Source organism: Nelusetta ayraudi, unplaced genomic scaffold, assembly GCF_046127955.1.
Source record: "Nelusetta ayraudi isolate G7.1 ecotype Tasmania unplaced genomic scaffold, CSIRO-AGI_Nayr_v1 ptg000005l, whole genome shotgun sequence".
NCBI lineage: Eukaryota > Metazoa > Chordata > Actinopteri > Tetraodontiformes > Monacanthidae > Nelusetta > Nelusetta ayraudi.
The window spans coordinates 1,661,713-1,688,840 of record NW_027466055.1 but is presented as its reverse complement, the minus strand read 5'-3'; the positions used below and the strand labels follow the sequence as shown (position 1 = coordinate 1,688,840).

The window sequence follows — 27,128 nt, the reverse complement described above, 5'->3', positions numbered from 1 at the left end:
TAGGTGGCGAGGAGGCTGCAGGATGACACCGACACACCGGCCGAGACGCAGCAGCAGCAGCGAAGACACGCACGCCGACGGTGCGGGTGCGCACTGACTGGTGGTGATGATGAAGAGGAGAAGCGCAGATTGCGAGCCGCCGTTGATTTCAATCCCAAAGTTTTATACCACCACAGTTTGGCAAATGCTGGAATAAAGAAAAAGAAAAAACACCGCTGGAACGCACAGACGTTTCTATTGGCTGTCCGCTGCGTCGCTCACCGGAATGACAGTGCCCCCCCCCTCCCTCCCGCCCTCTCTGCTCCGACCAGCTGACGCTGCTCAGGCTGCGAACACGCAGCGTCCGACGGAACTGTTGACGGTACATGGAGACTCCCGTCATCAGCGCTTGTGCCCGCACATCTCTCGACTCGTCTCCCGTCTACGAATTGAGTAAGTACGATATTTGATCTGGTCACGATGCGCGGGGCCCGGGTACCCCCCTCCTCACCTCCTCCCCCTCTGTCCCCTGCACATGATGTTTCATCGTCTTCCCACATCACCGCTTCCACGGGCGTGATGGTGAGGATGCTGCTGCTGCTGTGTGAGAGCTTTATTCCACCTCGCATCACATCCTGCAGGTAACCCGAAGGTGGCTGCTGCGTTTCAGGGAGAGTGCCCAGCCATGGACCCCCCACCCCCCACCCCACAACCCTGCCTCTATCGCAACCCCCCTCCCCACCTCCCCATTCCACCTCCACCTCAAACCCCTATTTTTTTTGTGTGTGTGTGTGTGTGTGTGTGTGTGTGTGTGTGTGTGTGTGTGTGTGTGTGTGTGTGTGCGTGGAATCGTGGCACGTCGCGGGTCGCTGCTGCTATCGCTGAACGCTATTTGTCGGTCTTGTTGTGCAACGCTGTCGTGAACGCGGCTCCGCGAACCAACCAGCAGATCATTCGTGCACTGGCATTGGAGAATCGCGTGGACATCGACGGAATGGTGGCGCGCTCCGCAACGCAGCGACCGGAGAGACGCAGTTTCGATGCAGAGAGAGGGAGCAGCAGCAGCATCATAATACCCCCCCACCCCCAACCCCACCCCCCTCCCATACCTTATGTACGTTTAGTCCCCGTGCACGTGGACGCACGCACATGCCCCTTCAATTCACTCACCCCAAAAACTCGCTGCTATCATTTTCTCTGCGAAGCCTGCAGGTTTCACTTGCACTTTGGCCGCGACGTTTCCTCTTTATTTCCGTCTGCCAACCGACAACCCAAAAGGCCACGCAGGAAAAATCAGCAGCTCGTCAACAAAATGTGAACCCTTGTCAATTTGTGTGGTTTTACAACCACCCCGCCTTTATAACGCAGCCAAGGTTGCCACAGCTCCAAGCTGTGATGGTTTGTCTGCCAGTGGAGAAGCGCACACGCCGCTGTGATCGTTCTTCCGTGGCGCCGCTGTCTTGAATGACGAGGCATGGATGTTCTCGACAACCACCTGATCACTTCCCCTGGATCGGCAAAGCTGCGTGGAGTGTACAGTACACTGCATGCATACACCCACACAGGCACATGAGCCAAATCAACGGTTAAGTGTCTTTGCGCGGCTGAATAGCTCAGATGTGGAGAAGCAATAGGTTTAGATTCATAGCGAGAAGCTGAGATGGCCTCACACCAACAGCATTTAGGTCATATTGAAGGCCTTGAACAACAATGATTGGTTGGGTGTTGGATCAGAGCGACAAGATCCTTCCACTAAACCTCCCCATTTTCAACTATAATGTTTTACATATAATAAATCTGCTTTCAATTGATACCAAGATAATGCATTCATCCGCCCTGATGCAAAGTTCATTTGAACACTAAATGAATGAATGAAAGAATGAATGAATGATGTAAAGCTACAGTGGCAAGTGGGAATACCTATAACTTCTTTTGCAATGATGGTTTAAGAGTAAAGGTGTACAGGAGACTCTGTGTTCTAAATTTGAGTACCAAAGATATCAAAAACAATACTGAAATGGGAATGAATGTTAATAGTCCTACACCAGATGATTAAAGGTGCTAAATTATGCAAAATTGACTTTACCAGTGTTTTATAACACTAATATCCTGTCAATGACCCAGAAATAATCGCTTGGCAAATACATCCCAGCCTGCACTTCAATCCAGGGTGAAGAACAAACAAAAACAAATTAACAAATTAAAAAGTGCTTATATTAATGATTCATTGTAATGACAACACAGCAACTAGACAGCATTTTGTAACTCGACCGTCTAAACTCAATTTGATCTCCTTTTTCTTTTAACTGGATTCAAAAAAAATCTGGTGCCTTTGCTCTTTGTGTGTTGTGCGAGTTAGCACAATACTTTGCATTCATTGTGGGAAATATATCATTGATGACAACACATGCGCAACCTCTATGGATCCCACAATGGATTGTGGACATTAGGAATCGACCGATGGTCACTTACAGGATGTCATACCTCACCATGCACTTAGAACCAGGTCAAAAAAAAGATATAATATAAAATATAGTGAGTAGTGAGTAGAGTAGTGGGTCATCTGCAAGGTCATCAGAAAGGGACAGGTGCTGCTGCGATGGATTGAAAGGATTTTGCGCAGGAGTAAAGGAATTAATATTGCCATCGTTTGGTTCATGCTTAGAAAATAATGAGCAATTGTGGACATTTAGAAAAGTTGCATTGTCCTCTGGTTTACTGTGTAGCCAATAATACTTTCCAACTAAAGAAACCAGCCCAGTTCACTGTATTTCAGACAGACTGCCAATAGACTGCCATTAGAATTGAGATTTTGTATAGTCTACAAACAGAACACCCAGAGCAAGACACTGACTTTAAAGTGACACAGATTCATGCTATCCATGAAATCAAATTAGATATTTTCAAGACTGGGTTTCCTTGAGAACAAAATGTAAAGCCCTGACAATGCTTGTCATTGTTAACAAATTAACTTGATCAGAACATCGAGTTCCAACGCTGATCTTTGAATAACCCTAGCCTCTGAAGAACGCAAACCCAATATTTGTCTGTCAGAACTGCATTAGCCTATTTGTACCTACATACATTTCACATGATATGACAAATCTTCACTGTGGCCAACGACCAGAATTAACTGCCATACTGGTTTATACACTTATTTTTATAGGCTACATTATATAATGAGATATTAAATATCTATGTAGCAGATAATTATGTCATTTCAGCTCACGAGTAGATAATATTGTTCCAATATGATTCTATAGAAATAAGAGATGCTCAGTTGTACTGGAGTTTCCTTAGTTGAAGGTAAGCGCATCAGCCAATTAGTCTTTTATTGTGTCAACAAGTGACCAAGACTAAGTCTGATACAAACCAATATGTAGCATATTAGCAAGATGTAGTCCAGACAAAGTTTCAACTTCTTAAGTTAGAAATAGTTGTAATTCATTGAAGTGCAACACAAATGCAACTCTTCTTTCTGTGCAACAGATTGGGCCATCACTTATTATTTAGTAACTCTGTCCTGCCATGCCTGGCTGCAGAATCCTCTAGCGTCAGAGTGGTTGATTGGAATAGATGGAGAAGGAGTGAGAGCAGGACACGCCAAAGTCATTCATGATTTAAATTTGTCCTCCAGGAAATGGCACTTTGTGCATCTGCACATCCTGGTTAGTCACTACCTGTAGCAGTAGTACGTGTTGCTGTCCGTCCAATCCTAGAACCAGGGATGACCGTCTGATTGCAAAACACACAATACTACTGCATGTGATGTATGTGCTTCTCTCCAGGTGCAGCTGTGCAAAACAAGGAATGAAGAAACTAAAAAGCCAGTTAACGCGAGTGGAACCAGTGCATTTGTAGAAAAAAAGAAGAGGGGACATCCTAGGGAGAAAGATCCAAAGGCTACCAAGTGAGGCACGGAAGTAGAAGAAGGCTGAAGATGGACTGTGATCAGACACTTGCTACCTTTCCCCTGAACTTCACAGTTCAACCCATCAGCCACAGCTCAATGCAGAAGTCACCTCTCTAAAGTCCCAAGCAGCTTATTTTACCTGCTGGACAAGCCCTTACCCTCGGTGATGTGATGAATAAGTTTGAAGTCCTTGGCATTGTTGGAGAAGGTGAGTGGTTTTCACAAATATCATTTGATTCCTATTTTTTCCATACCATGCTTGTGCATGTGCTAAAACTTACCAATTAAATCCTGGCCATGTTATATCCACAGTATTTTTTTAAATTTTAAATTACAGGGTCTCGGCAATCTAAAGTGTATTTTAGCACAGCAATTTAGAGTAGAATGTCTTTTGTAAAAACATGGAATTCCAACATTTGGCTCATCAAGAAGCCCAATAGCAACAGTAGATTCTATAACTTTTGAACATTGAAATAACTGCAATATCTGTAAAGCAAAGTCAAGTCGTACCTCAAAATCAGAGAGAACTAAACTCTAATCAGAATAAGGTTTACAGAATCTGGAATATTTCAACAACAATTCAAGTTTGCTGTTCTCCAACCACATCCGCCAGATTTTAAACAACATCTGTTACCATTTCTTTTTCTAAGCTCTTTATTTATTTGCTATTAATGCATAATTCAAGCTACGTTTTGCTGACTGCACGTGCTGTCACATCAAGCGTTCACTGCACTGAACGCTGCTGTCAGTATCAAATGCAACACCACAAGTGTTACAGTAAAGATTTTCCTGGCATTGAGTATACAGCACAGTGTTGTTTTAGCAACACATTTATAAATTACCTGCTGCTCCTCATCTTGAGTAGAACATCCAACGGCACTCATATATTTTTGGAATCACATCAAACAGATTCCTTTATCAGTTAGCCTTGCACTTTACTTGCCCAAGCACTGACTCTTCTCATATGCTCCTATGTCTTCACTGCTGTGAACACAAATATCTCCATTAATGGATTAATAAAAACGTAGGGCTTGGGGCAGGCAAGTGGGGTGAGTTGTCTTAATAAGAGCGGCTACAGGATGAGAAGCCAGCTAAAGTGAAGAAAGAGAGAAGTTGAGTCTGACAGTCTTTGGGTTGGTGAGGAGACTGGTAGATAGGTATGTCTCTGATGACAAATCACTGTCAAAAAGAAAATCCTGGTTCCAAGTTCCAGGTATTTGCAGTAATGCACTAGTCAAACACAAGACTTTTGAGGTCATGCAGTATATGTTTTATATCCTCGTCGTATAAAAATATCTCAGAAGCTCAAGCAGCAAGCACATGACCACTGCTGTGTGTTTGTGTGTGTGTGTGTGTGTGTGTGTGTGTGTGTGTGTGTGTGTGTTGGAGAGAGTGGATGTGGGGGTGGGGCCTTGATTCAGTGACAGCATTGATGGCTGGTCAGGAAATGAAATAAATGAGGATAAAACCAGAGGTCTGAATTTTAGTGACCCACAAAACTAACTGGTAAGTTACACATCAAAGTGTGCTGCAATGACTCCTTACAATCATCACTGTCATTCCAAACTGAATTCAGTGAATTGGACTGACTCGCATCCTTCTTACATGGGAGCACAGAGAGACTAGAGAGTTAGATCTCCCAAGTCTATAAGCTGTTTCCCGCATCCAGGGCGTCAGTATAAATAAATCAGAAAGTAAGACACACAAAGAACTTCAACTATATTATGCATCATTTATATCCATAGAAATTCTACAAGCTTTAAGTGTTGAGTTGGCATCACAACTAGCTAACAAAAGGAATATTGATAATGTTGCTTGGTGTGCTATAAGTAATAGTCTTGTATAAAATCACTCATTGTGTTTCCTCCTAATTAAGATTGTATTAATTTGACAAGATGAATGAAACCAACAAAATACAGGAAGTGGGATCACAGCCATATAATAGTTTCACAGATTAGACTGATATAAACAGGTCAATTATTTCTTTCACCCAACCTGCCATATTCAATACCTTAGTGTGTATGCATTATTGTGTATTCATATAGTTGTCAAACATGCAACTTGAAGTCACACTGACACCTGACATAACGGACAGCAGCCAAGAACAGTGTGTCCACAGAGGAGACGGTAGCTACAGGAGACTGTGTGTGATCATCTGTTTCTAGGTACAGGCATATGTGTGTGTTGTATGTGTGGGAGAGTATGTTGGCCTCCTGTCTCACCTATTAACTGCCGTTTCTCTCGCAGTTCTCACCTACCTCACTTTTTTTTCCAGTGAAAATGTTTGCTAGAGGTTGGAGAAGCTGCACCAAATTGACAAAACACATCTCTGTGTGTCTCTTGATTAATTGCATGTTTCTGTTTCTGTCTTCCTCCACCTAGGAGCATATGGCGTGGTGCTTAAGTGCAGGCATAAGGTAAGAAAGTCTCTTATTTCTGCAAATGTGACTTACATGGGAATGCTTACAGACAGCATGTTTGGCCCTTGTGTGAAACTTAATGTTGGGGTAGTTCCATGACGATAAAAGCAGAGCAAAGGTTGAACAGTTTCTTCAAGTCAGCAGTAATTAAGGACGAAGGAAACTGTTGTTATCAAGTAACTTTGACAGCAATTTGCCAGTTTACATCTATTTATTTTTTGGTTTGTGTGTTTTTACACCGTTGATTAGAGAAAAGAAGCAATTGAAGGGTAATGCTTTTTTGGTTGGTGACTGGCTTCCCATCCCCCGGTTATCATGCCTGTTCTGTATAGACCCCTTCAAGTCAGTCGGGCCCCAGGACAGGTGTGGCAACAGATGTAGCTTTCCTCCACCACCAGTATAAAGTGGAGTAAATGAAAAGTGGTTTCTGTGAGCGCTTTGTTTACCATGTACAAAAACAGAATATTCATTATTAAGGTCAGATTTCCTAATTGCAGTGTGGTGATGTAACTGTGATAATGGTGTTTGATTTATGTGAGCAGGGCAATGTGTTGCACAATGTAAATGATGTTCAAGGACAAATTCTAGGTGTCCTTCTGATGTATGACATGGATGCCAACTGTGGCTACACAATAAACTTACTTTTCAGTTTGGGCCATTAGTGTTTATTATGATTATTTTAATTAAAGCATTTTTTTTCCTTTTGAAAAGGTGTAATTTCCCCCTAATTTCACCATTACAAACTTAACTTTTTTGTACTTTATGTTCACATTACATGCAGCAGATCAGAGGAGATCCGATCAGACCGCCTCTCTGTACATCAATTCACACTGTAATGGGGTTAATAGCAGATTGTTGCAACTAATTTTAGCAAGACCTTCTTAGAAATGACATTACATTATGTTACACGTTTAATCTGAATGAAAGATAACCATTCAGTAATTGCATGGCCTTGTATAATAGGTCATTTCGAGATTGAGGTCTGACGAGGTTGGCCTACGTCACATGTTAATGTTAATAACGTTCTATAAACTTTTTGCTGAAGCAAATTTAATACACCATTTATGCTGCCTAGTTGGCCAGTAGGCATATACTTACAATCATTTTGTCAAACATTGTTGCAAATTCTTGGTCAAAAATACAAAAAGGACTGAGTATGTTAATGATTGTTTAATGTTTATGTTATTTTTTTTTAGTGAAACTAAATCCGGGCTTTAAGCAGTAAAATCATTCAAAGTAAAAAACTAAATTTCATACTAAACAGCTGAATTTTTTCTGAAAGCGTTTCTGCACGTGTTTATCTCTTTCATTTTATGCCCTACATTCATCCATTGAATAAGATGTGCTCTCAACGAGTTGTTTCATGAAAAATTTAAATGAGTCATAAATTATATACATGCAGTGAATTGCTAAACATGCACATGCCAGCATTCTATAATCACGGACAAAGTGACAGGAGAAGCAGACCATGCTGATGAGACAGGAAGTTTAAACCCTGAAAGGTGACGAATGAATTGCAATGGCTGCTGTTTTATCATCGCCTACTTTGCATATGTCTCCTCAGTATGGACTGTTGATGCTATAAATTCTTCTCATTAGTGTGTGTATGATACATTTAAAAGGCTAGGCTCACTGATTGTTTTTCTTGCCTATTTATCCAAGACTCAGAGAGAGAGAAAAATAGCTTCCAGTTAGGATTTATGTGCTGTGTAAAATGTAAAAGATGGATCGAACCGACGGAAAATGACGGAGAAGACTAGCAACCACTTTTTCAAGTCTTTTTTTAACAATCCAGTCCCAGTCTTGATATATTTTTTAGTTTATCTCCAAACAAAGGCTACATAAATCACTTAGTTTAAAAAAAAAAAAAATGCATTTTGTTGTCCTCCTGCCAACCCCGAGTGCAGGAAAACAGCTGTAGGAAAACAAACTTTTGGTTGGTTGGTGTTTTGTACCATCACTGATATCTACAACAAATTACCAACTGCATTGTAAATGATCAAATGTACATCGTTGTCAGTCTGATGGAGACAGACATTTTGCAAAGGGAACTTTTTTAAGTTGTTCCACAGAGTTTGATTTCTTTCTCACAAATCTTCCACATGGATTTTACGACTGACTGTAAAGCAGGTCTTACGTTACACTAGGAGAGGCAAGCGTCTTTTTATAGAATGCTGTTTTCTCTGTAGTGTGTGTGTGTGTGTGTGTGTGTGTGTGTGTGTGTGTGTGTGTGTCTTTTGCCATAACTTGGGCCTTGCTATTCAATGCTCTGGCGAGGTAGTCTGAAAAGCCAGGTTGCAACTCAAATCCAGGTAGGCTTCAGTTGTCAAAATTGACTTTGCATCAAACAGCACATCCTAAATTAGCATTCAGTGTTATCATACAGTTGTGTTCACGGGCACTGCACTATCACTGCAGCTGTATACCTCCCTACCAAAATATACTTACCATGTGCACTGCACTAGTTGGACATACTGCAACATTTTTGTCGTGTGTGTTTTTTGCTTCCAAAAGTCATTTTTGGTTGAGCCAGACTCCAGCACAATGAAGACATTTTATCTGAACAGCAAGTGAACAGTTATTTTTACTTTTCTCAGTTGAAGCAGGGTAAAAGAGACTAGTGTGGAATGTGTGTGTGTGTGTGTGTGTGTGTGTGTGTGTGTGTGTGTGTGTGTGTGTGTGTGTGTGTGTGTGCGTATGCATGTGTGTGAGTGTATTTTAGTGCACACACTTGTCTTGTTGGACTGCCTTTATTGTGAGCAGATTTCATCCACACCTCTGTCATTATTCTTCAGAGAGAAGACTGCAGTTTAGAGTGAATGTGTCAATTGATGTGGTGCAGGTCATACTGTGGTTAAGATCTGGATTAGGATAAGACTTTGGCTTAGGTTTTGTGCCTATGTGTGCTGGGTAAGAGGAACGGAAGGAAGAACAATGTACCGGATATGTTAACTGTGCCGATAGTAAATGGGTCACCTTGTTTAGCATCTACACAGACCTGAGAATACAACAGCTGCTCTGAGCATTGGACCGAACACTGATCAGTAATGACAAGGAGCCTCCGACTGCACACAAGTAAAAAAGAATTTAAAATATGCCTCCCTGTATAAATTATTTATGTTTTACAATACAATATGTGTGAGAGGGAACATTCAGTTAGCAGCGCCAGTGTGTGCCTGCATTTGTGCAATGTTCTGCCACTTTAGGGAAGTGTTGAATTAATGTATGTGGGTGTGCATATGGGGGCTTATGTGTTACTTTGATTTTAGGACAGTAGCAAAAGCTACTATTTAGCCAGTGATTTTTCTGGCTTCTGTGCATCAGCATCACCATCATTATTATTATTATTATTATTATTATTAATAATTACAAATCCCGACTTCTATTAAAACATTAGCATGGAGATAGCATGGAGGGTTGTGCAGATGGATACTCAAGCATCCAGTCCGGTTCCTTGTGGCGATGTCTCTTCTTGACACTGATAGAACTCTCTGTAAACAAAGGGCTGATTGAGAAAAATTAAAGTGATGCTGTGAAACAAGTCTAATTCCCTGCCGCCCACTGTTTATCCTATGCAGTTGAGTGACCAAACTCTAAATTTTAATTCCAGTCCTCTGAATGGACAGCTCATATTTATGGTGTATGTTTTATCAGTGATATTTTCCCTTCAGAGTAGCTGATCAAGCTGCCATAGTCAGAAGTTGGAATATAAACACAGAATGAACAAAACATTGTTAGTGGTTGAACCCAATTGTTTTTCTAAATATTCTTTCTAAAAACCTTGTTTATGTGTATCACTAGTTTTACCATTATCACCGGTCAACATATTACTATACTGCTAATGAATTAACACTTGAGGTTTAAAAAAACAACTTTCTAATGTATCACATCAGAAGGACTGGCAAGACGACTTTGAGCTCTTTAGAATGTTTTCATCGGCCAACCTTGTGTTAAAGAAACTGAAGTTGCAATTAAGGTAGCAAGCTAGCTCCATGTGTGGCAGTGTATGTGTTGATGCTCTGGTATCCACTGTGTCGGATTATGTGCAATTCTGCCATGGAAATTCATTTATATAATATAAAATTACATGCACACTCTAGGACTAGACCACTGAGCTGACCGCTATGCATGAACGCACAGTGGAATAAAAACGAATCTGCAGAGATTAATGCAGTTTGTCTTTCTTTGCAGGAAACCAATGAGCTGGTGGCTATCAAGAAGTTCAAAGACAGCGAAGGTGAGTAACAGATGATAGGAGATGGAGCCAAGAGAGAGGGAGAGGAAGGCCGCATCATCTCTGAATCTCTTCCGCAGAAAATGAGGAGGTCAAAGAGACGACTCTTCGGGAGCTGAAGATGCTCCGGACCCTGAAGCAGGACAACATTGTTGAGCTGAAGGAGGCCTTTCGCAGGAGGGGGAAACTCTACCTTGTGTTTGAATATGTGGAAAGGGTCAGCTTTTATTAGTATTTCAGTATGCATTGCTCGATTTCTCTGTTTCTAGACTGCGAGTCTCAGCATGCTGACGCTGCTCGCTTAAGCTTAAAAAGTGTCACCATGGCAACATATGAACTATGGTGTTGTCGAAAGAGTGGTATTCCCCGCTGTGTTGCCAGGGTTTCCAGCCAACTGTTTATTTTTTGATTGGTTTTATTTTTACTTTATTGCCATGTCGCCTTGGCACTCTGATAGTCAAGTTTTTTTTTAAAAAAGGGGTACGAAAGAGGGAATCCCCGCTGTTATCATTTTCTGGGAAACAGGCGACAGAACATTTCACTTTACATTAAACCTGCTGGTTCACCTTGAAGCTGCTCTGGTTTTCTAAAATTGTGGTGGTTTGCAGAACATGCTGGAGCTCTTGGAAGAGCTTCCCACTGGCGCACCACCGGACAAAGTTCGCAGTTACATCTACCAGCTCATCAAAGCTATCAACTGGTGTCATAAAAATGAGATCGTGCACAGAGGTGAATCACTTTTCTTACATGCCTGACCTTGTGTCCATGTACTCCAAGTAACTCGGGGCAACATAAGAATAGCTACGGTGACGCTGCCGACTTCTGCTTTTCCAGATATAAAGCCGGAGAACCTTCTCATCAGCTCGGAGGATGTTCTCAAACTGTGTGATTTTGGTGAGTCCCTCGAACATCCCCCTCCTCTTTGATGCAGTCCTTTGGGTCAGCAAGAGCACAGTGCATGATGGAATATATCGCTGGATTAATGACCATTGCTTGTACACTACATCTAGCAATGCATTGTGGGATACACTGAGAGGACTATGTAGTGAATACCGATGTTCAATCAGAATCATGTAGTGTATTATATAGTGAATGTGGGCGATTTCAGACACAGCCAGAAATTTCAGATCCACACCACCTCAAGTTTCACCGAGGAAAATAATCCTGCACTGTGGATGTCTTGTCACTTTACAAAGAAGTAGAACAGAAACATGACTGAATCTGGAGAGTAAAGCAAGATCATTTGAATGCTTCTGGAACTTACAGAAACAATGTTCACAAACTGACTGCTGGAGACATGCCACTTTTGTCCTTCTTACAATCACACCATTGAATTATGTGTGATTTTCGTTTTTCATTTAAAGTGTGGATTATGTTTGGCACGATGGTGTCTTGGACTCACTTCTCTGTGAAAAATCCCACCTTTAATGTGTCACCTTGCTAGCTGTACATTAAATGGATCAATTCCACTACTGGTAAGCAGCCAACCTGCAGTAATAAAATGCGCTCTGAAGGTTGTTAGAATGAGTGCCAAGGTTGAACCCCCTTTTTCCTTCACACAATGACAACTGTTTTTGCATGGCACTGTTCACCAGCTGGGTGGACCACACAAGTATCTGCAAAGTTACATTCATTCATTTTGTTGTTTACCATACCAAGTCAGAATCAGTTACGCGGGATGTGCTTGTTGTGCAGTGGTCAGATGCTGATTGCATATTTTTTATATATCCATTGCATTGTTTAAACTTGTTGCAGTAACACTGGCTGTCAAAATAGAGTGCTGATTGCACTGTTCTCACTCACCATCTATTTATAACTGGTGCAAATGAATGCAAATTGTCCACTCGCTCGCCACAAGAAGCAAGGGAAGCACATAACAGCAGAGCTCACCTTCTGTGTTATTCTGGTTCAGGTTTTGCTCGTAACCTGTCTGAGGGGACAGACGCCAACTACACCGAGTACGTGGCTACGAGATGGTACCGTTCGCCTGAGCTCTTACTGGGGTGAGTGTGTGCGCGTGTGAGAAAGTGAACTGAGACTGCAAAAGAGAAGCTCTCACCTTTTGTCTGTTGCAAACTGCTGCCAGCAGCACTATCTTTGAGTTTGACGATAGGACAATACATATTTCTAGTGCCGTCAACAACACTGCATGTAGTGGGTATAATTGAGGTGACCATATTTTGATTACGGAAAACCAGGACACTTGGTCTGGCAATGGGATCCTCAAATAATACTCGAAGGTTATTCAAAGATATCTTATAATTTCAATAATTCAATAATTAAAGTATGCTTCCTCTGTATGAACAGAACGTTCTTTAATACTATGTATAATTAATGAAAGACAAAAAATCAAGTAGGAATCTATTATCGGATGTTACTTAACATGTTTTTATAATTCCTAAAATAATATCTTATTAACAAGTTACAATGGAGCGAAAATAACTTCTTGCCAGAAAGTGAATAATGATAGAAATTATGTCTCTTCAGTATCGGAAAATTTGATCATTAAGAAAATAATGTCTCTCTTTTCCAAGTCTTTAATAGTGGAGAGAGACGAGTCAGGCACAAAGCAGCGCTGCTGCAGACATATATGGAAGATTGGAGCTAAACAGAACAGTGGAACACTGCAGGAGAGCAGTGAGGAGTGACAGTGGCGCAGTGGTTAGGACCGTCAAGACACTGTCACCTCATGCCAGATTTGGGTAATAAACTGAGAGCTCCTCTCTCCTCTCTCCACACAGTGGCCTCACGAGGTACTGAAACACTAACGGAGCACTCCGATCCCTACACGTTGGCATTGTGTTGATGTTAACGTTTCCGTGCTCGCTCGCACAGCGTCGGTAGTTTCTCCCATTAAAGAGCCGATGACTCACCTGCTACAACGTGACGACACCGAGTGTCATTTGCAAACCGTTTCCGAATGTCAGACTTCCCCCTCAGCAGTTGTTTGTTTTCTGTTGCTGGAGCTGTTTTATTTATTTCTTTTTTATTTTCCCCGATGCTTCTGCGGCACTGAATGTCCACTTGAGCTCAGAGACGGCTGAACATCTTCTAGCCTCCCCGCTGTAGCCTGATTTAGTAAATGCCCTGGAACATTTATTGAGACAGCGTTTGAATGCCACCCACTCAAATACTCTCTCCCTGCAACACCAGCGCTCCTCTGCTGCCAGATCTCTCGCCATTCCTCACCAGACTCCTCACACACAGTCATTCCTTCAGACACAGCCATCGTCCCAATAAGTGGATCCATCAGAAAATGACAATATAGCGTGTACCCTATCTATTAGAACCGTTAGTCTTGATAACATTGCCGCCTCGGCCGGCACATTATTTTTACACATTCAGTTGTCAAGATTATTGCTGCTGCCATCCACTTAACATGAGCCCTGCAGAATGTCATTAGGATCACTTACACAGATGATGTTTTCTCTGTCGTCAGGGCTCCCTATGGAAAGGCGGTGGACATGTGGTCCGTGGGGTGTATCCTCGGGGAGCTGAGTGATGGACAGCCTTTATTTCCAGGAGAAAGTGAAATAGATCAGGTTGGTGAGCCAAAGAACAACTGCAAATTCACATACAAACATGATGATTTTCATTTGCCTTCTTCTCATTTTAAGAAGTTGAAAAATTCCCATCTGACATAAAAATTAATGTATGCATATTTATGTAGATTTATGCATATGTACTATGTGGGATTATTTTACGTCCAGCTCTTCACCATTCAGAAGGTTTTGGGACCACTTCCTGCAGAGCAAATGAAGCTCTTCTACAACAACCCTCGCTTTCATGGCATCAGGGTAAGTGCACACTGCTTCTCCACTTCACACCATCTCACCGTTTCTTCCCTTCCTGTTGTTTTCACTCTGTCGATCTCACTCCCTTCATGTTATTCTCTCTCTTACTTTCTGTCTCCCTCCCACCCTCTCTCTCCCTCTCTCTCCTTTTCACTCCCCTCTCTCCCTCTCGTGGCAGACCTAGTGGTTTGCTGTGACTCATGGGATACGTGGTTGGTGTTGAGTTAAGCCGTGTACGAAAAGATGGCTCAGAGGACTGTTTGTTTGTTTGTTTGTTTGTTTGCATGTGTGCGTATGAGCGTATCGCTAAGGATGATTGGCTCATAGATTTGAGAGAAATTTGCACTGAGAGGCACTTCAAATGGCTACAATACTCACTGAATGAGAAAACAGAAATGCGTAGTGATTTTCAATGCAAAATGTTTTCTATGATTTTAATGCCTTTCCTGTGTGTGTGTGTGTGTGTGTGTGTGTGTGTGTGTGTGTGTGTGTGTGTGTGTGTGTGTGTGTGTGTGTGTGTGTCAGTTTCCGTCAGTGACACATCCTCAGACTTTGGAAAGAAGGTACCAGGGAATCTTGACTGGACTAATGTTGGACCTAATGAAGGTAAAGATGAGAGCAAATTGCTCTGATCTGAATGTACATCCTTACATCCTTAAACAATGTGCTTCCTTGACCCATCCACCAATGATTAATACTTCCTGATTTACGTCAAAGGCATCCAAATTGCAACCACAACTCGTATCTTTCCCATCAGAACCTGTTGCTCCTCAACCCCACGGAGCGATACCTGACAGAGCAGAGTTTGAACCACCCCGTCTTCCAGCCTCTGAGGCAGGCAGAGAGGGAACGTCCTCCTCCTGCTTCTCCCAACCCACCACGCTCCTCCAAGAGGAAAACACATCATCATGGAGAAAACACAGTCCCCACAAGGTTGCGTGATATTCATTGAATTCATTGATTCTTTTTTTCTCTTTCCTTCCTTCTGTCTGCACTGTCCACTTTAAGTGGGAGGCAGAGGGACCAATGTATAGCTGGAGGCTTGATAGCTGAAAAGCTAGATCACTATAAAAGAATACAGAGATACCTTCCCAGTGGTCAGACTACGATACTGATGCCGTAAGCGGCTACGTTGTTGTAGCTTAAAAAAAAGCTCAGTATGTGCCACCGAGGAGAACAAACCATATCTCCAACTCTATTATTCATTCCACTATCAGGTTCATTAATTCAGACAGCAGAGTTTTTAAAATATTATTTCACTTTACATGGGAGTCAACCAGCACTGCTATATATTATATTCCTGTAACATTGTTGTTAAATTAGTAAGTCTTCCTGGTCTTTATTTTTTTATATAAATATTATTATTGGTTGCCTGCTGCTGACTCATGACTGTCTAGACTGATTGCAATGCCACAGTATGTTTTAGTTGGTGTATGAGCTGTGCATGTGACTTGCTGGTCAATTTTTGGGATCAATCAATTTTTCTGAATCAGTATCATCAGAACCTTACTGAAAACTCCATCTGTCACATTGCCCCTTTAGGAGCCACACGAAGAGCACAAGCCGTCGCTCCAACAGCAAAGAATGTTCCAGCCTCCCTCGGCATGGGGACCTGCATCACCTCGGCAGCAAGAGTTTTCTCAATGGCAACAAGCCGCCTCCGTCCAGTCTGAGTCCAACACTTCACCACAAGAGCCAGTACATGTCCCAGACCCTCAATCGCTCTGCTTCATCCAGCAAAGACCTGGCTAACAACAACCTGCCACATCTCCTCAGCCCCAAAGAAGCCAAAAACAAGACCGAGTTTGATTTCAACATAGGACCACCTCCCAAGCTGCCAGACCAAGGACATGGGCCCAAGTACAGCCACGGCAAAAGCAACTCCTCCCGCGCTCAACAGCAGCAGCAGCAGCAGCAGCAGCAGCAGCAGCAGCAGCAGCAGGCTGGTCGTCACACCTACCTGGAAAACAAAACCAACGCACTGCAGTCTGGAGCAGAGAAACAACATGGCCGACATGCCCACAGCATGGCCGACTCTGCTCACGGGTCCATGTCCTCCTCCTCGAAGAGTTCCGCTTCCTATCTCAGCCTATCGAAGAGTCACAGCGTGCTGAGCGATGCTAAGTCTGTGGGGAATCTCAGCGATGGCCGCCTCCACCCAGATGATCCAAACGCTAACACCACAGCAGGGGTGGGGCCGGGAGCCCGCTTCTTCCCCTCAAGCTGCCTGGATCTTAATGCCCCTTCTGGCCCACCTGGACCACCGGGCAGCCCCTCTGCTCGACACAGTGATCGATCTGGTCACAGTCCCGCCTCTCGCAGCAGCGGCAACATCCGTATGGAGAGCAGCACGTTGGATTCCTCATCCAGGCACAAGTCCAGACATAAATCTTTTGTCCCGGGTATGTATGTCACCCGTCTACCTTCAATATATGCATATATCCCCATTGGATAGTATAAATACTGGGTCTTTCTTCTAAGATACCTAAACCCTGTCAGAGAAAACTAAAATACTAAGAGACCATCTTTTTTTAAAAAATGAATGAATGAATGAATGAATGAATAAGGCCTTACTCTTTTAATGCACAAATGCTATCATAAACATGGATAGATAGATAGATAGATAGATAGATAGATAGACAGACTATTCAGGTCTTTAAACCTTTAAACCCCACTCAAAGGCAAACTTTAAAATATGAAGTATTTCTTTTGCATCAGGGGAAAATAGAAATGATAACCAGTGTGCTTTTTCTTTTCGTTTTCAGTTTTTTTTTTTTTTAAGAAAAAAAATCAACTCAAATGTCATTCATCAGCACAGGTTGCACATACAGCTATATAATTGGCAAGGTGGAAAATAACAGTATCTATAATCAAATAAATAATTGCAAGCAAAATGTAAACTTCGCCCTTACTTATCTCCCAATTAAGCAGAAAATTAAATCTGTTCAATACCTCATATGGTGTCCAGAAATGCTAATAGCTCGCGGCTGCTTGTCGAGAAAGTGGCGGTAACCAGTTGAGCCCATTCATGGTGGCGTTTGGGTGATAATCCTACGTAGCCAGAGCCCTGAGCTTCTGAGAGCGCTATCAGGAAGTCATTCTGTTCCGGTCGGAATACTTCCATGCAAAGCTATTGGGGTTAGCTGTGTTAGCTTGGTTAGCTAACAGCAGCTCGCTTCCTCTCCACCACTGCTTACCCACTCGCGGGGCTAAAAAGTGGCTTTTTTTGAGGCACAGTTTGTAACTCCCTTGAATTGTCCACGTCGATTAATTTGCCGTAAATCCCAATTTTAGAAGCGCACTTTTTCTCCACCGCTACCTACGTCCACGTTCCCTCATGATCTGTTCACCTGAGCGCACCATCTTCTTCTTCTCTCCCTTTTTAATGCGTCCACACGCACCCCAATTGTTTACAACCTACGTCCCTCGCGAATTTCTGGAAAGAAATTAAATAAGAAATAGTCAATTTTAACATTTTTAGCATTCATAATTTTTGAACTAGTTACTCTACTTACTTACGTATCTGTACTTATTTTTGTATATTTATCTCTGAACATTTTTACCTGGGCTGCCCTTCTAAATGTGTGATGCCCTTGAACTAGAAGCGGGAAGTGCACTTAACTCTACATGTATAAAGGGTGACATATAGTTAATTTTACAGTCAAGAGTCAGTTGATTATTATTATTATTATTATTATTATTATTATTATTATTATTATTATTATTATTATTATTATTATTATTATTATTATTAAATCCATTAAGAATGGCAAAAGCTCAATTTGGCTTCAGGGTTTTGGATTTATATTCATGGCACTGGACACAAGATCTCTGCACCCACAAAACTGCAACAGCAACAAACAGAGAAAGCTGTCAAATAACACGAAGCCTGTGGCAGTCCCAGTCCCTGAAGGCGCAAATGTAAGAGGAGGTTAGTTAGTGGTTGTGCCACTCTGCCTGCTGAACACTCAGCAGGGACACTTGTCACAGCCAATATTACTCCAGCATGAGCCAGCTATAGAGGCAGTGTAACCATTTAAATAGTCAAGCCTTTAATTTGCATTATCCCGTTGTGCTGTCATTTCAAACCTGTATATAAATCGAATTAATAACTATCTGTTCAAAAAACACACTTTTTCACTGTTTATACCATAATACTGTCAATAAGATATAACATTACAGACATGGAATAAGATAACTTGATTCACTGAATGTCTAAGAATTTTGACATGAACATTCTCGCCCAGAAGATGCCGGCGCTCCAGAGCTTTTAGATCCTGGAGGACCAGGGATGCCCTCAACTCACACTCTGCCTTCTCCTCATGAGTCATATCACTACGGCTTGGGCTACACCTCCCCCTTCTCCTCTCAGCAACGGCCTCAGCGCCACTCAATGTATGTGAGGCGGGAGCGTCACCGACCACATGCTGGTGAGAGCAGTATGGCGGTCTTGCCCCCACCAGGACAGGCAAAACCAACACGTGCCAGTAGCCTGCAACTGCTTTCGCCTCAACTGCAGCACCGCACCACCCTCAGTGGACACTCTGTGAGCTCCTCTCGAGAGGACTGCACCGACGACATGACAAGGGTTAGTAAAAGCTGTACTGTGAGTGTGGTCTTGTTCGAAGCAAACATTCTCTCTAATATATCAAAATTGTTTAGAAGGAGCCCTGTCGTAGGTGTATTCTTACTGGGGGAAGTAATGGCAATGCCCTTGGAGAGAGATGAATGATGATTAGCTGCAGCACGAGTACACGTGTGTGAATGGGAGCGAAAATAGTGAAGGCCAACAGTCAACGGGAACAGAAAGGGTAGAAAAGAGGTGAAGACACACATGCAAGCAAGTTGAAACGGGTGCCAGTTGTGGTTTGGAAATATACAGACAAGGGAAAGTAAATATAGTTCTAGGATCAGTTGGAACTGGCAGGCAGGACGTCTAGAGGAAGACTAAAGAAGGGATTTAATGAATGTATTGAAAGAGGACACAAAGTGAGAAACAAAAACATTGAATCATCAAGGAGAAAGTTCACCCGAAATTGAAATGCTATCTATTGCCTACTCACCCCATGCTGATTTAGGCTCTGGTGACATTACATAACCCCTCTGCATTTTTATGGACAGAAAGACCTCCACCCAATGGATGGCAATGGTAGCGATGTACAGATATTAATGATTCTAATTCTGTCAGTGAGTAGATCCTTCCGCAAAACAATTCGTAAAAAAAACACATTTTAGCTCATTGTTCTTGTGAGCTGAATGGTTCATGGAGGGACTCACACTGTCTTACATCCTTGTCTCAGCTTCACACTGCTCCCCAGGCCTTCTTTGACCAGCACCTGTCCTTCTCCCCAACAGAGTGAGCAGTCCCCTAAAGACATGAGCCATCCTTGTGCCTCCATTAAAGACCCAGCGAGAGACAACACAGCTGCTTTTCATGCACAGCGCGCCATAAACGAGGTCTGAGCCTCCTCCTCAAAGCTTTTTCTCTTTCTGTTCACTGTCACTGCTGTAAAATGACACGTTCAGTGTGAACAAGCAAGACATTTTTATAGATAATGAAACCGACGATTTATGAAGTAACACTGAATCAAGACCATAAATCGTGAAACACCATGTGATGATCTTTTGTGCGGCGATGTGTATTTGTTTGTCCACGTTTCACAGGTCGGCATGTATCACGATCTTCACATTGAAGACGGCACCACCTCTGGTGACAGCCGCATGATCTTCACTGAGTCCATGCCTCGCAGAGTTGGCAGCTTCTACCGAGGTGAGGAGCAGGATTCACGGGATGAAACAGTCTGCATCTTTGACACATGCATTAGCAAGACAGTAGATAGTGTGGCTTGCAGCATCTGGTCACAACAAGGCAATTAAAAATGTGATATACGTTCATCACTTGCTCCTTCAAATATTGCATATCCCTGTACTAAAGAAGAATAACATGTGGTGTAAAAAACAACAACATGCGTTTAAAAAAGAGAAGTTATTGACAACTATCTACAACTGTTGGCTGTTGGGCTCAAGTTGAAAACTCCAAAGGCCGGAATCAACTTAACCTTGTAAAGAATTCAATCAATAGTCACCAAAAAGGCTGAGCGTTTTCTTTGTTGCTAGTTCCTTCCCCCAGGCCTGACAACTCCTCATCTTTTCACGATGGTGTTGGGCAGAGCCGAGGGCCAGTTGTGTCTGTTGGACCTGTAGATCCTGTTGCCATGGTCAACCATTCCAAACGCCAAACAGCATTTGACTGGTGAGCTGTCTGTCTGTCTGTTTGTTTCCTTAATGTTTCAAAATTCCGTCTGTTTTGGATTTACACCGTCTGTGAATGGAGACAAATTCCCATTGAGTTGGCTGTTTTTTTAGCCAACCTTTTTGTATTTAGATCACCCACAACAACCAACGATTGAGTGAAGTTTTGACACGTTTTTCCTAACTGATGTACAAAGTCTGTCACAACACTCAATACTATCAGTTACAATTTACAGTATTGTTTGATGGTGATGCTGTCAAGTGGTCCCATCCATTCATTGTCTGTCACTGCTTATCCTGCACTCAAGCTCCTTGCAGCAGGGGGGGGGGTGGGACATTGCTGATTGTTCCATGTGTCAAGTGGGGGGAGTTGTGATTTCATTTGTTACATGCCTAAACTACAAATAAATGAGAACATGATAGAATGCAGGTGGTCTCTTGGTTCCACTGAATGTTTTTGTGGTGTTGTGGTGTTGGGCTCTAATCGTAGTTTCTACTACCCAGTCAGATAACATTTTTAAGGAATGTCTTCAGATCTGCTGCAATTATTCTTTGTTCTCCAGGATGGACAAGGTCACTGTGACATAATGGCCAATTTTCATCCCTAACGTACTATATCGTCAATTATTAAACTTTAGAATGAGCTCTGCTATAAGGAGCATTTTCTTTTAAATCTTGGAATGACTCATGACTCAAATCTTGCCACAATTATTTGGTTTTTAGACACATACATGCATGCATACATGCATACATACATACATACATACATACATACATACAAACATACATACATACTGACATGCATTTGGCAAAGCCTAGATACAGTGTACGAACATGGCTAGAACATGGAAGTGTTATGTCGGCACAAGGAGGCATTTTAATTCTGCTTCGTTTAAAAAAAAACAACAACATATGACTTTAAATGTGCATTTGCATGTTTGTGTCGCTGTATTTTTCTTATTTTCAGTTTTGTGTCAAATGAACAATTTTTTATGTTTGCCCTGTAGGACCGCTGCAGAAGCGATGGTCATGAATCCTCCAGAGCCCACCAAAGAGAAGGAAAAGCAAGGCTTCTTCAGGGCTATCAAAAAGAAGAAGAAGAAGACACAAATAGTAAGACTGTTGCAGCAAACAGGCACTTTTTTCTTTGAGATCTGCTATTTTCCCCTTGTTTATAAAGTCTTAAGTTCTATTTTTCGGGAAATTTATGTATGATGACTCTCAGTTTTATTTCAACATTACGGGCTGCCTCCAACATCTTCAGATGATGTGTGCCATGATGGCACAGTGGTAAACACTGTCACCTTTCAATGGTAGGTCAGTGGTTACAGTAGATTCAAACCCAGGGCTTTTCTGTAAGGAGATGTGTCTTCTCCTAGTTACCATGTGGAGACTCTGGTTCCATCCATCAGTCTAGAGTGGATTAGTCTGATTAGTCTGAGTCTAATTTGCCCCCTGCGTTAAAAGCCCTACTGAAATAGAAGCAAAAAAAACATTTCAAGTAAAAATTTGAAGCGCGACTAGGAATTAAATGTGAGCTCGTACGTGAAAAAAACCCCGCAGGCAGTAAGACACAGTGACCACTGAGGTGATATCACCACATTTCTGAATACACACATATACTGGACATAGAAGAGGACATAACCACATTTGTCATCAATCATCAATACGCCTGATGGTGGCAAACCTCAACCAGCCCTTAATGTGGTCAACCGGTGAATGGATGGAGTCTGGTTTGGGATCAGTCTTCTTATGTTGGCCCTGACGACTTGTTCAAGGTGTAGCATTTGCTCTAGTACAAAATAGATGGTTGGATCTCAGATGACATGCGATGATGATGAAGCGATAATGAATTAGTTTTTTTTATCATGAAATGAGATACAGGCCCCTAATGTTTTGCGGCTCATTGTTTTAAGACATGGCCATTTCCAGTTGTGTTTCTTTTTGTTAGTTTTTGTGTTATTTGGTCAGAATGTTTGATTTGCTGGTGCTGAGAGTTGTGGCTGTGCATTTTCTGCTCCACAGACGGACATGGAAGATGGAAGGAACCCCAGCATCAAGAAAAGCCTTTTCCCCCTCTTTAGCTCTAAGAATAGCTTAAAGCACAACTCAGCTGTTAAAGTCCTACCTGTAGTGGCCTCGCCTATGGTACAACACCAGCCTGCCGTGCCCTACCCTGCCTCACCAGTAATCTAACCTCAACACTACAACTGCATGCTACCACTCGCTGCACTCACCAGCTGCTTTGAAATCCTCTCAGGCACCTGACAATACCTGAACGGAGAAGAGTGTTTTTGTGTGAAAGGATTTCAAGCACGCCTCCAGTCGAATACTGCACGACGTCCGGACTGTCATTTGTGCGGTTGTGATGTTCGTCTAACCCAGTCAACCTTCATTCACATAGCATTAACACTGGCTTGGTTTTACAGCATGGGCTTTTCGTGACGCCAACACTTCTCCACAGTGGGAGTTACCATGAATGTACCGGTGAAATTAGACATGTGTCCAAAATCACTCTGGGCATTGTTGAATCTGCAAGTAATAGCCCATCAGTGAGTGCCTCACTTACGTCTGGACAGTAAATATAAATAAATAAATATACAAGGTCTTGATCCAAATTATTATAAAAAAAAAAAAGAAAGAAAGAAAGAAAAGAATACAGCAGGGGAAAGCAAAAAGATAATTATCATGTAATCTGTCAACGTGACCTTGTGTGGAATTAGTGTGTTTTGTGTTTTAAGGACCATGCTGGTGATTGACCTGTATTCATCATAGGAAACACAAGATATAAACTATCTGGTGTTTGAGTTTTTTAAGTGAGTTGGTAGGTCATTTATCAAAAGTGCTGACTGAAAAAAAAAAAAAATCAGCAAAACTGAACTCAAAAAACACCTTGAAAACACCCTGCATTTTTATCTCTGTAAGTCTTCACCATTATCACCTCTTCATGTTTTGTCTGCTGCTGCCAGACCACAGCCGACCAGGTTCTGAGTGAAACGTGGGATGATGACTTGCCCAGAAAACATACTGCATTGATTCCAGTGTTGGAAATGATAAATAATCATGTCTCTGTATTTCCTCCACTATTGGAAGTATTAAATAATTGTGCTGATGTATTTCCTCAGGTTCCCGGCAATGGACAAGAGCATCTGTCGCTGCAGAGGAGCTCCAAGTCGTCCTCTCACCACAGCAGCCGCCGAAAAAACCGTGAGCGGTCCCGGGACCGAGACCGAGAACAGAGCCGTGACCGAGACAGGGAGAGAGAGAGGGAACGGGAAAGAGGCAGGGAGAGAGAGAGAGTCAGTGATTGGCCACAGGATAAACCAGTGGACTCACACCATCAGGTGCTCACCACACACTCATTTTGTTCAACATGTCAGCATTCTATGACTCATTTACAAATCAATTGCCATCAAATGTGGTCTTGTGATTGTTCATTGACCTACAATTTGTGGAGCTATGACTAACATTTTAAACATTATTATTTTTCTTTTGATTGGCTCGGTGCATAAGATGCCGTTAAGATTTATTCATCTTAATTTTAAAGTTAAAGTCACACTTACTTCACACATCCCCAGTTGTCCTCTGCATTTGACCCCTTTGTCCCCTTGAGGGAGCAGCGCCATGTCTAGAATAGAAAAGAATGGAAAATTATAGCCTTTATTGTCATTGCACTACAAGTATTTACAACGAAATTGCAGTGTGGGAATCAATACTCATCTAGTGGCAAAAACGACAAGCGAAAAACACATTTCCCAAGATAACATTCTGTTCTTTCTGTTTGTTTTGTTTGTTTGTTTTTTCGTTCAGTTGTTGGGTTGTTTTTATCAATCCATCTTTTATTCAACATATCTCCGTTGCGACCGCTGACGGCGCTCGTCTCTGTCTTCCAGCAGAGCCAACCCCTCAAGTCGCTCCGCAGGCTCCTGCACCTCTCCCCGTCGTCCCCAAACCAAGGACAGGCTCCTCCCCCTCCCCCACCTCAAGACCTGCGCTTCCAAGCACCCCTCCCCAACCCGCCTCAGCCCTCCGCCAAGGCCGTCGTCTACCCGGATGGGCGAGGTCACCCCGACAACAGGGCTCACTCCGGGTTGAGCGCCTCCACGCAGCCCAAGAGCCGCAAGCCCAGCTACCCGCTGCCCGGCCAGATCGAGTCCAGCTGGCACGTGTCTGCATTGCAGCGGGCAGAGGGCGCTCAGTTCACCGCTGAGCAGCTGGGCATCAAACCAGGGCAGAATGGACCGACCTTCACTCGAGCCTCTCGCACCAGGATTCCCAATCTCAATGACCTCAAGGAGACGGCGCTGTAACCCCCTGCTTCTTCGTCCTCCCACCCCACCCCCTCCAAGCAGGACCACTGACTCGTCTTTGTCCTGGAAATATCTGCCAGACACAGATATCACGATCCCGTCATCGAAGTTTACATGGAAGTCTATCTCACTGGATCAAAGACGTCATCCGTGCTGAGGTCCATGCAAGGGGACACCAGTGACAGGACTGGTCACGCATTCAAACCAAGACTCTAAGCGTAGGGGTGTCAGTGCTGTCTCCACTGTGAGCGACTGTCTTTCTGCTTACAAGGTGAGAAAATCAACATCTTTGCCCTCAAAGGAGACACGGCCCATGTGGCCTCTTTGCTGCCATCTTGTGGCCACAGAACTCTACAGCAAGCAACACATCAGACAGCCGCTGACAGACCAGAGACCAATAAAAAAAAGTTTTTCATGCTCTGATATTTGATAAGAACAACAAAAAAAGAGAGATTTATATAAACATTATTTATTAAATATTTATTTATTGTTTTAAATTCAAGTATATAAGCTATAAATGACACAGTATGTAGGCTATATGGAATATTATAAGGTATTATAGAATTAAATGTGTAACTGCAAGCGCTTTAGTTTGACACAAAGAAATGCATAGATATTTATGTGTTGATAATATAGTATGTCACAAGGAATATTAAAAAAAATTGTGAATGTCGTTTTATGTTCAATTTGATATTTTACCGATAGCTTTCCATGTTTAAGTTATTTTTACCTTTTTTGATTACTTTTGGTCACATGTAAAGAAAAATATAGACAAGGCTTTGTTGGCCCACATCAGAGTCAAAAACAAAATCAAGCAAGGAAAAGTCTGGGACACTCCTGGAGGAAACAGCAACAAACAAGGAAGCTGCTTGCTTTGTGGTTTACATCTAGAAACTGTCACGTCACTTTACATCCCAATCCTGATATCGCCATATGGGGGAAAAGCCCCAAACCTAGTCTTTGTGGTGAACACAGCTCTCCAGCTTCATCCTGCCATGTTTGTATTGTCTATAGCCTTAACAGCAAGAGAGGTGCATCCATTAGCTGCCCGTCACTGGTGAAATATAGTAAAATCTTGAAGAGGCTCGAAGTACGAAAGGACAGCATCTGCTGTCTGTGGCCACTCTAGTGGGAGATCACTCTGCAAAAAGACATATACCTCACCTTTGACTACTTCAAAATTAGGTCTGGATGTGTTTTTCATTTTCTAAGCATCAACAAGTATCATGAAAACACTAAAATGAAGAATGTATTAGTATTATTATTATTATTATTATTATTATTATTATTACTGCTGTAAATTGAGACTCATAAGAAACATAGTAAGGATTTCTTGTTTAATTCTGTTTATCCACTGACAGTGCAGGATGATTACAATAATCCTACAGCCTTTCCATCAATCACAGGACTGGCATTTGCAGTTGCAGTGCATGTGTTGGTGTAGGCTCACACACCTACACCTACACCTGTGTTGTCTCCAATAAGACCTGCTGTTTTAGAATCACTTTACATTTAATTTATTCTACACTTGTTCACTACAGAACCGGCTATCTGGGAACCCACAAACACACCGTGTTTTCTGCTTTTCATGAGATTTGTTGGCCGTAATGAAAATGAACACCAGACGTATCCTTATCATGAGTGTTTACATTTTTCAGTGCACATTATCAAGGTGGACTGTTTATGCCTTCAAGTTTTTCTGACTTTCCTTTCATTTTTGGCATTTAGTTCAGTAATGTCTTGGATTCCTCAGACATGTTTTACTGGCATATAGATTTTTGAAAACACCAATAATTGTGTACAACAACACACTGATTTTGGGCCTAAGCAGAAAACAAATTTCCTTCCAGTCGATCCTAATCGTCCTGTCGTCGTTTTAAAGTTAGCTCTCATATCACAGATGGAGAGAAAAGAAGGCTGGATTGAGTCCACAAAAACTGAAGACATCTGTGGACCGGAGAGACGGTTTACTCAGAGTGTTCATCGGTTGCTTCTCATCTGTCAATGAAATGGGAGGGAAATTAACAAAACAAAACAAACACAAAAAAATACTACCCTGAGTTGGGGAAAGAGAGAAAACCTGGAATGAGAAACGCACAGATTCCAATGGCTAGTGTGCAGAAATAGAAGGGAGAGGGATTTCACATCAACTATTTAAACACCTCTTCAGAACACAGCTGTTAGTTTGATTGAACGTGACTGTCCACTGCTGTGTGTTACACAAAA

General features: G+C 42.4%; 2 protein-coding genes across 10 annotated transcripts in view; one reads left to right on the top strand and one right to left on the bottom strand.

Moving 5' to 3' along the window:
• The window catches only part of scml2 (Scm polycomb group protein like 2), a 43,670-nt gene extending 25,987 nt beyond the window's left edge, over window positions 1-17,683 (bottom strand). For all 3 annotated transcript variants that reach the window (XM_076048242.1, XM_076048248.1, XM_076048243.1), the window contains exons 1-2: window positions 17,293-17,683; window positions 13,960-14,056 (exon numbers count right to left, since the gene is read on the bottom strand). The gene's annotated coding sequence lies outside the window, so the exon portion shown is untranslated. The remainder of the gene's footprint in view (window positions 1-13,959; window positions 14,057-17,292) is intronic.
• On the top strand, window positions 316-25,714 carry cdkl5 (cyclin dependent kinase like 5). 7 transcript variants are annotated; one of them, XM_076048229.1, is made up of 21 exons: window positions 316-432; window positions 3,768-4,100; window positions 6,275-6,309; window positions 10,504-10,549; window positions 10,627-10,763; window positions 11,155-11,275; window positions 11,381-11,440; window positions 12,459-12,549; window positions 13,986-14,088; window positions 14,257-14,343; window positions 14,866-14,946; window positions 15,098-15,273; window positions 15,883-16,742; window positions 18,591-18,928; window positions 19,696-19,797; window positions 20,005-20,110; window positions 20,458-20,593; window positions 21,600-21,705; window positions 22,618-22,779; window positions 23,718-23,936; window positions 24,486-25,714. In XM_076048229.1, the coding sequence occupies exons 2-21, from the start codon at window positions 4,064-4,066 to the stop codon at window positions 24,900-24,902; spliced, it is 3,420 nt and encodes a 1,139-aa protein (XP_075904344.1). In that variant the 5' UTR covers window positions 316-432; window positions 3,768-4,063; the 3' UTR covers window positions 24,903-25,714. The 7 variants fall into 7 exon arrangements, with proteins under 7 accessions (XP_075904344.1, XP_075904354.1, XP_075904353.1 ...); XM_076048239.1 differs by having other exon boundaries at window positions 18,588-18,928; window positions 22,618-22,740; window positions 24,489-25,714; XM_076048238.1 differs by having other exon boundaries at window positions 18,588-18,928; window positions 22,618-22,740.
• The last annotated feature ends 1,414 nt before the right edge of the window (window positions 25,715-27,128 follow it).

Bases quoted from the DNA above. Each gene is read 5' to 3' on its own strand.
- cdkl5 (XM_076048220.1), top strand. From the start codon at position 4,064: ATGAATAAGTTTGAAGTCCTTGGCATTGTTGGAGAAG. The intron at 20,594-21,599 runs GTGAGCTGTCTG...TTTGCCCTGTAG, and splicing joins CGCCAAACAGCATTTGACTG to GACCGCTGCAGAAGCGATGG. The intron at 22,780-23,717 runs GTAATCTAACCT...GTATTTCCTCAG, and splicing joins TGCCCTACCCTGCCTCACCA to GTTCCCGGCAATGGACAAGA.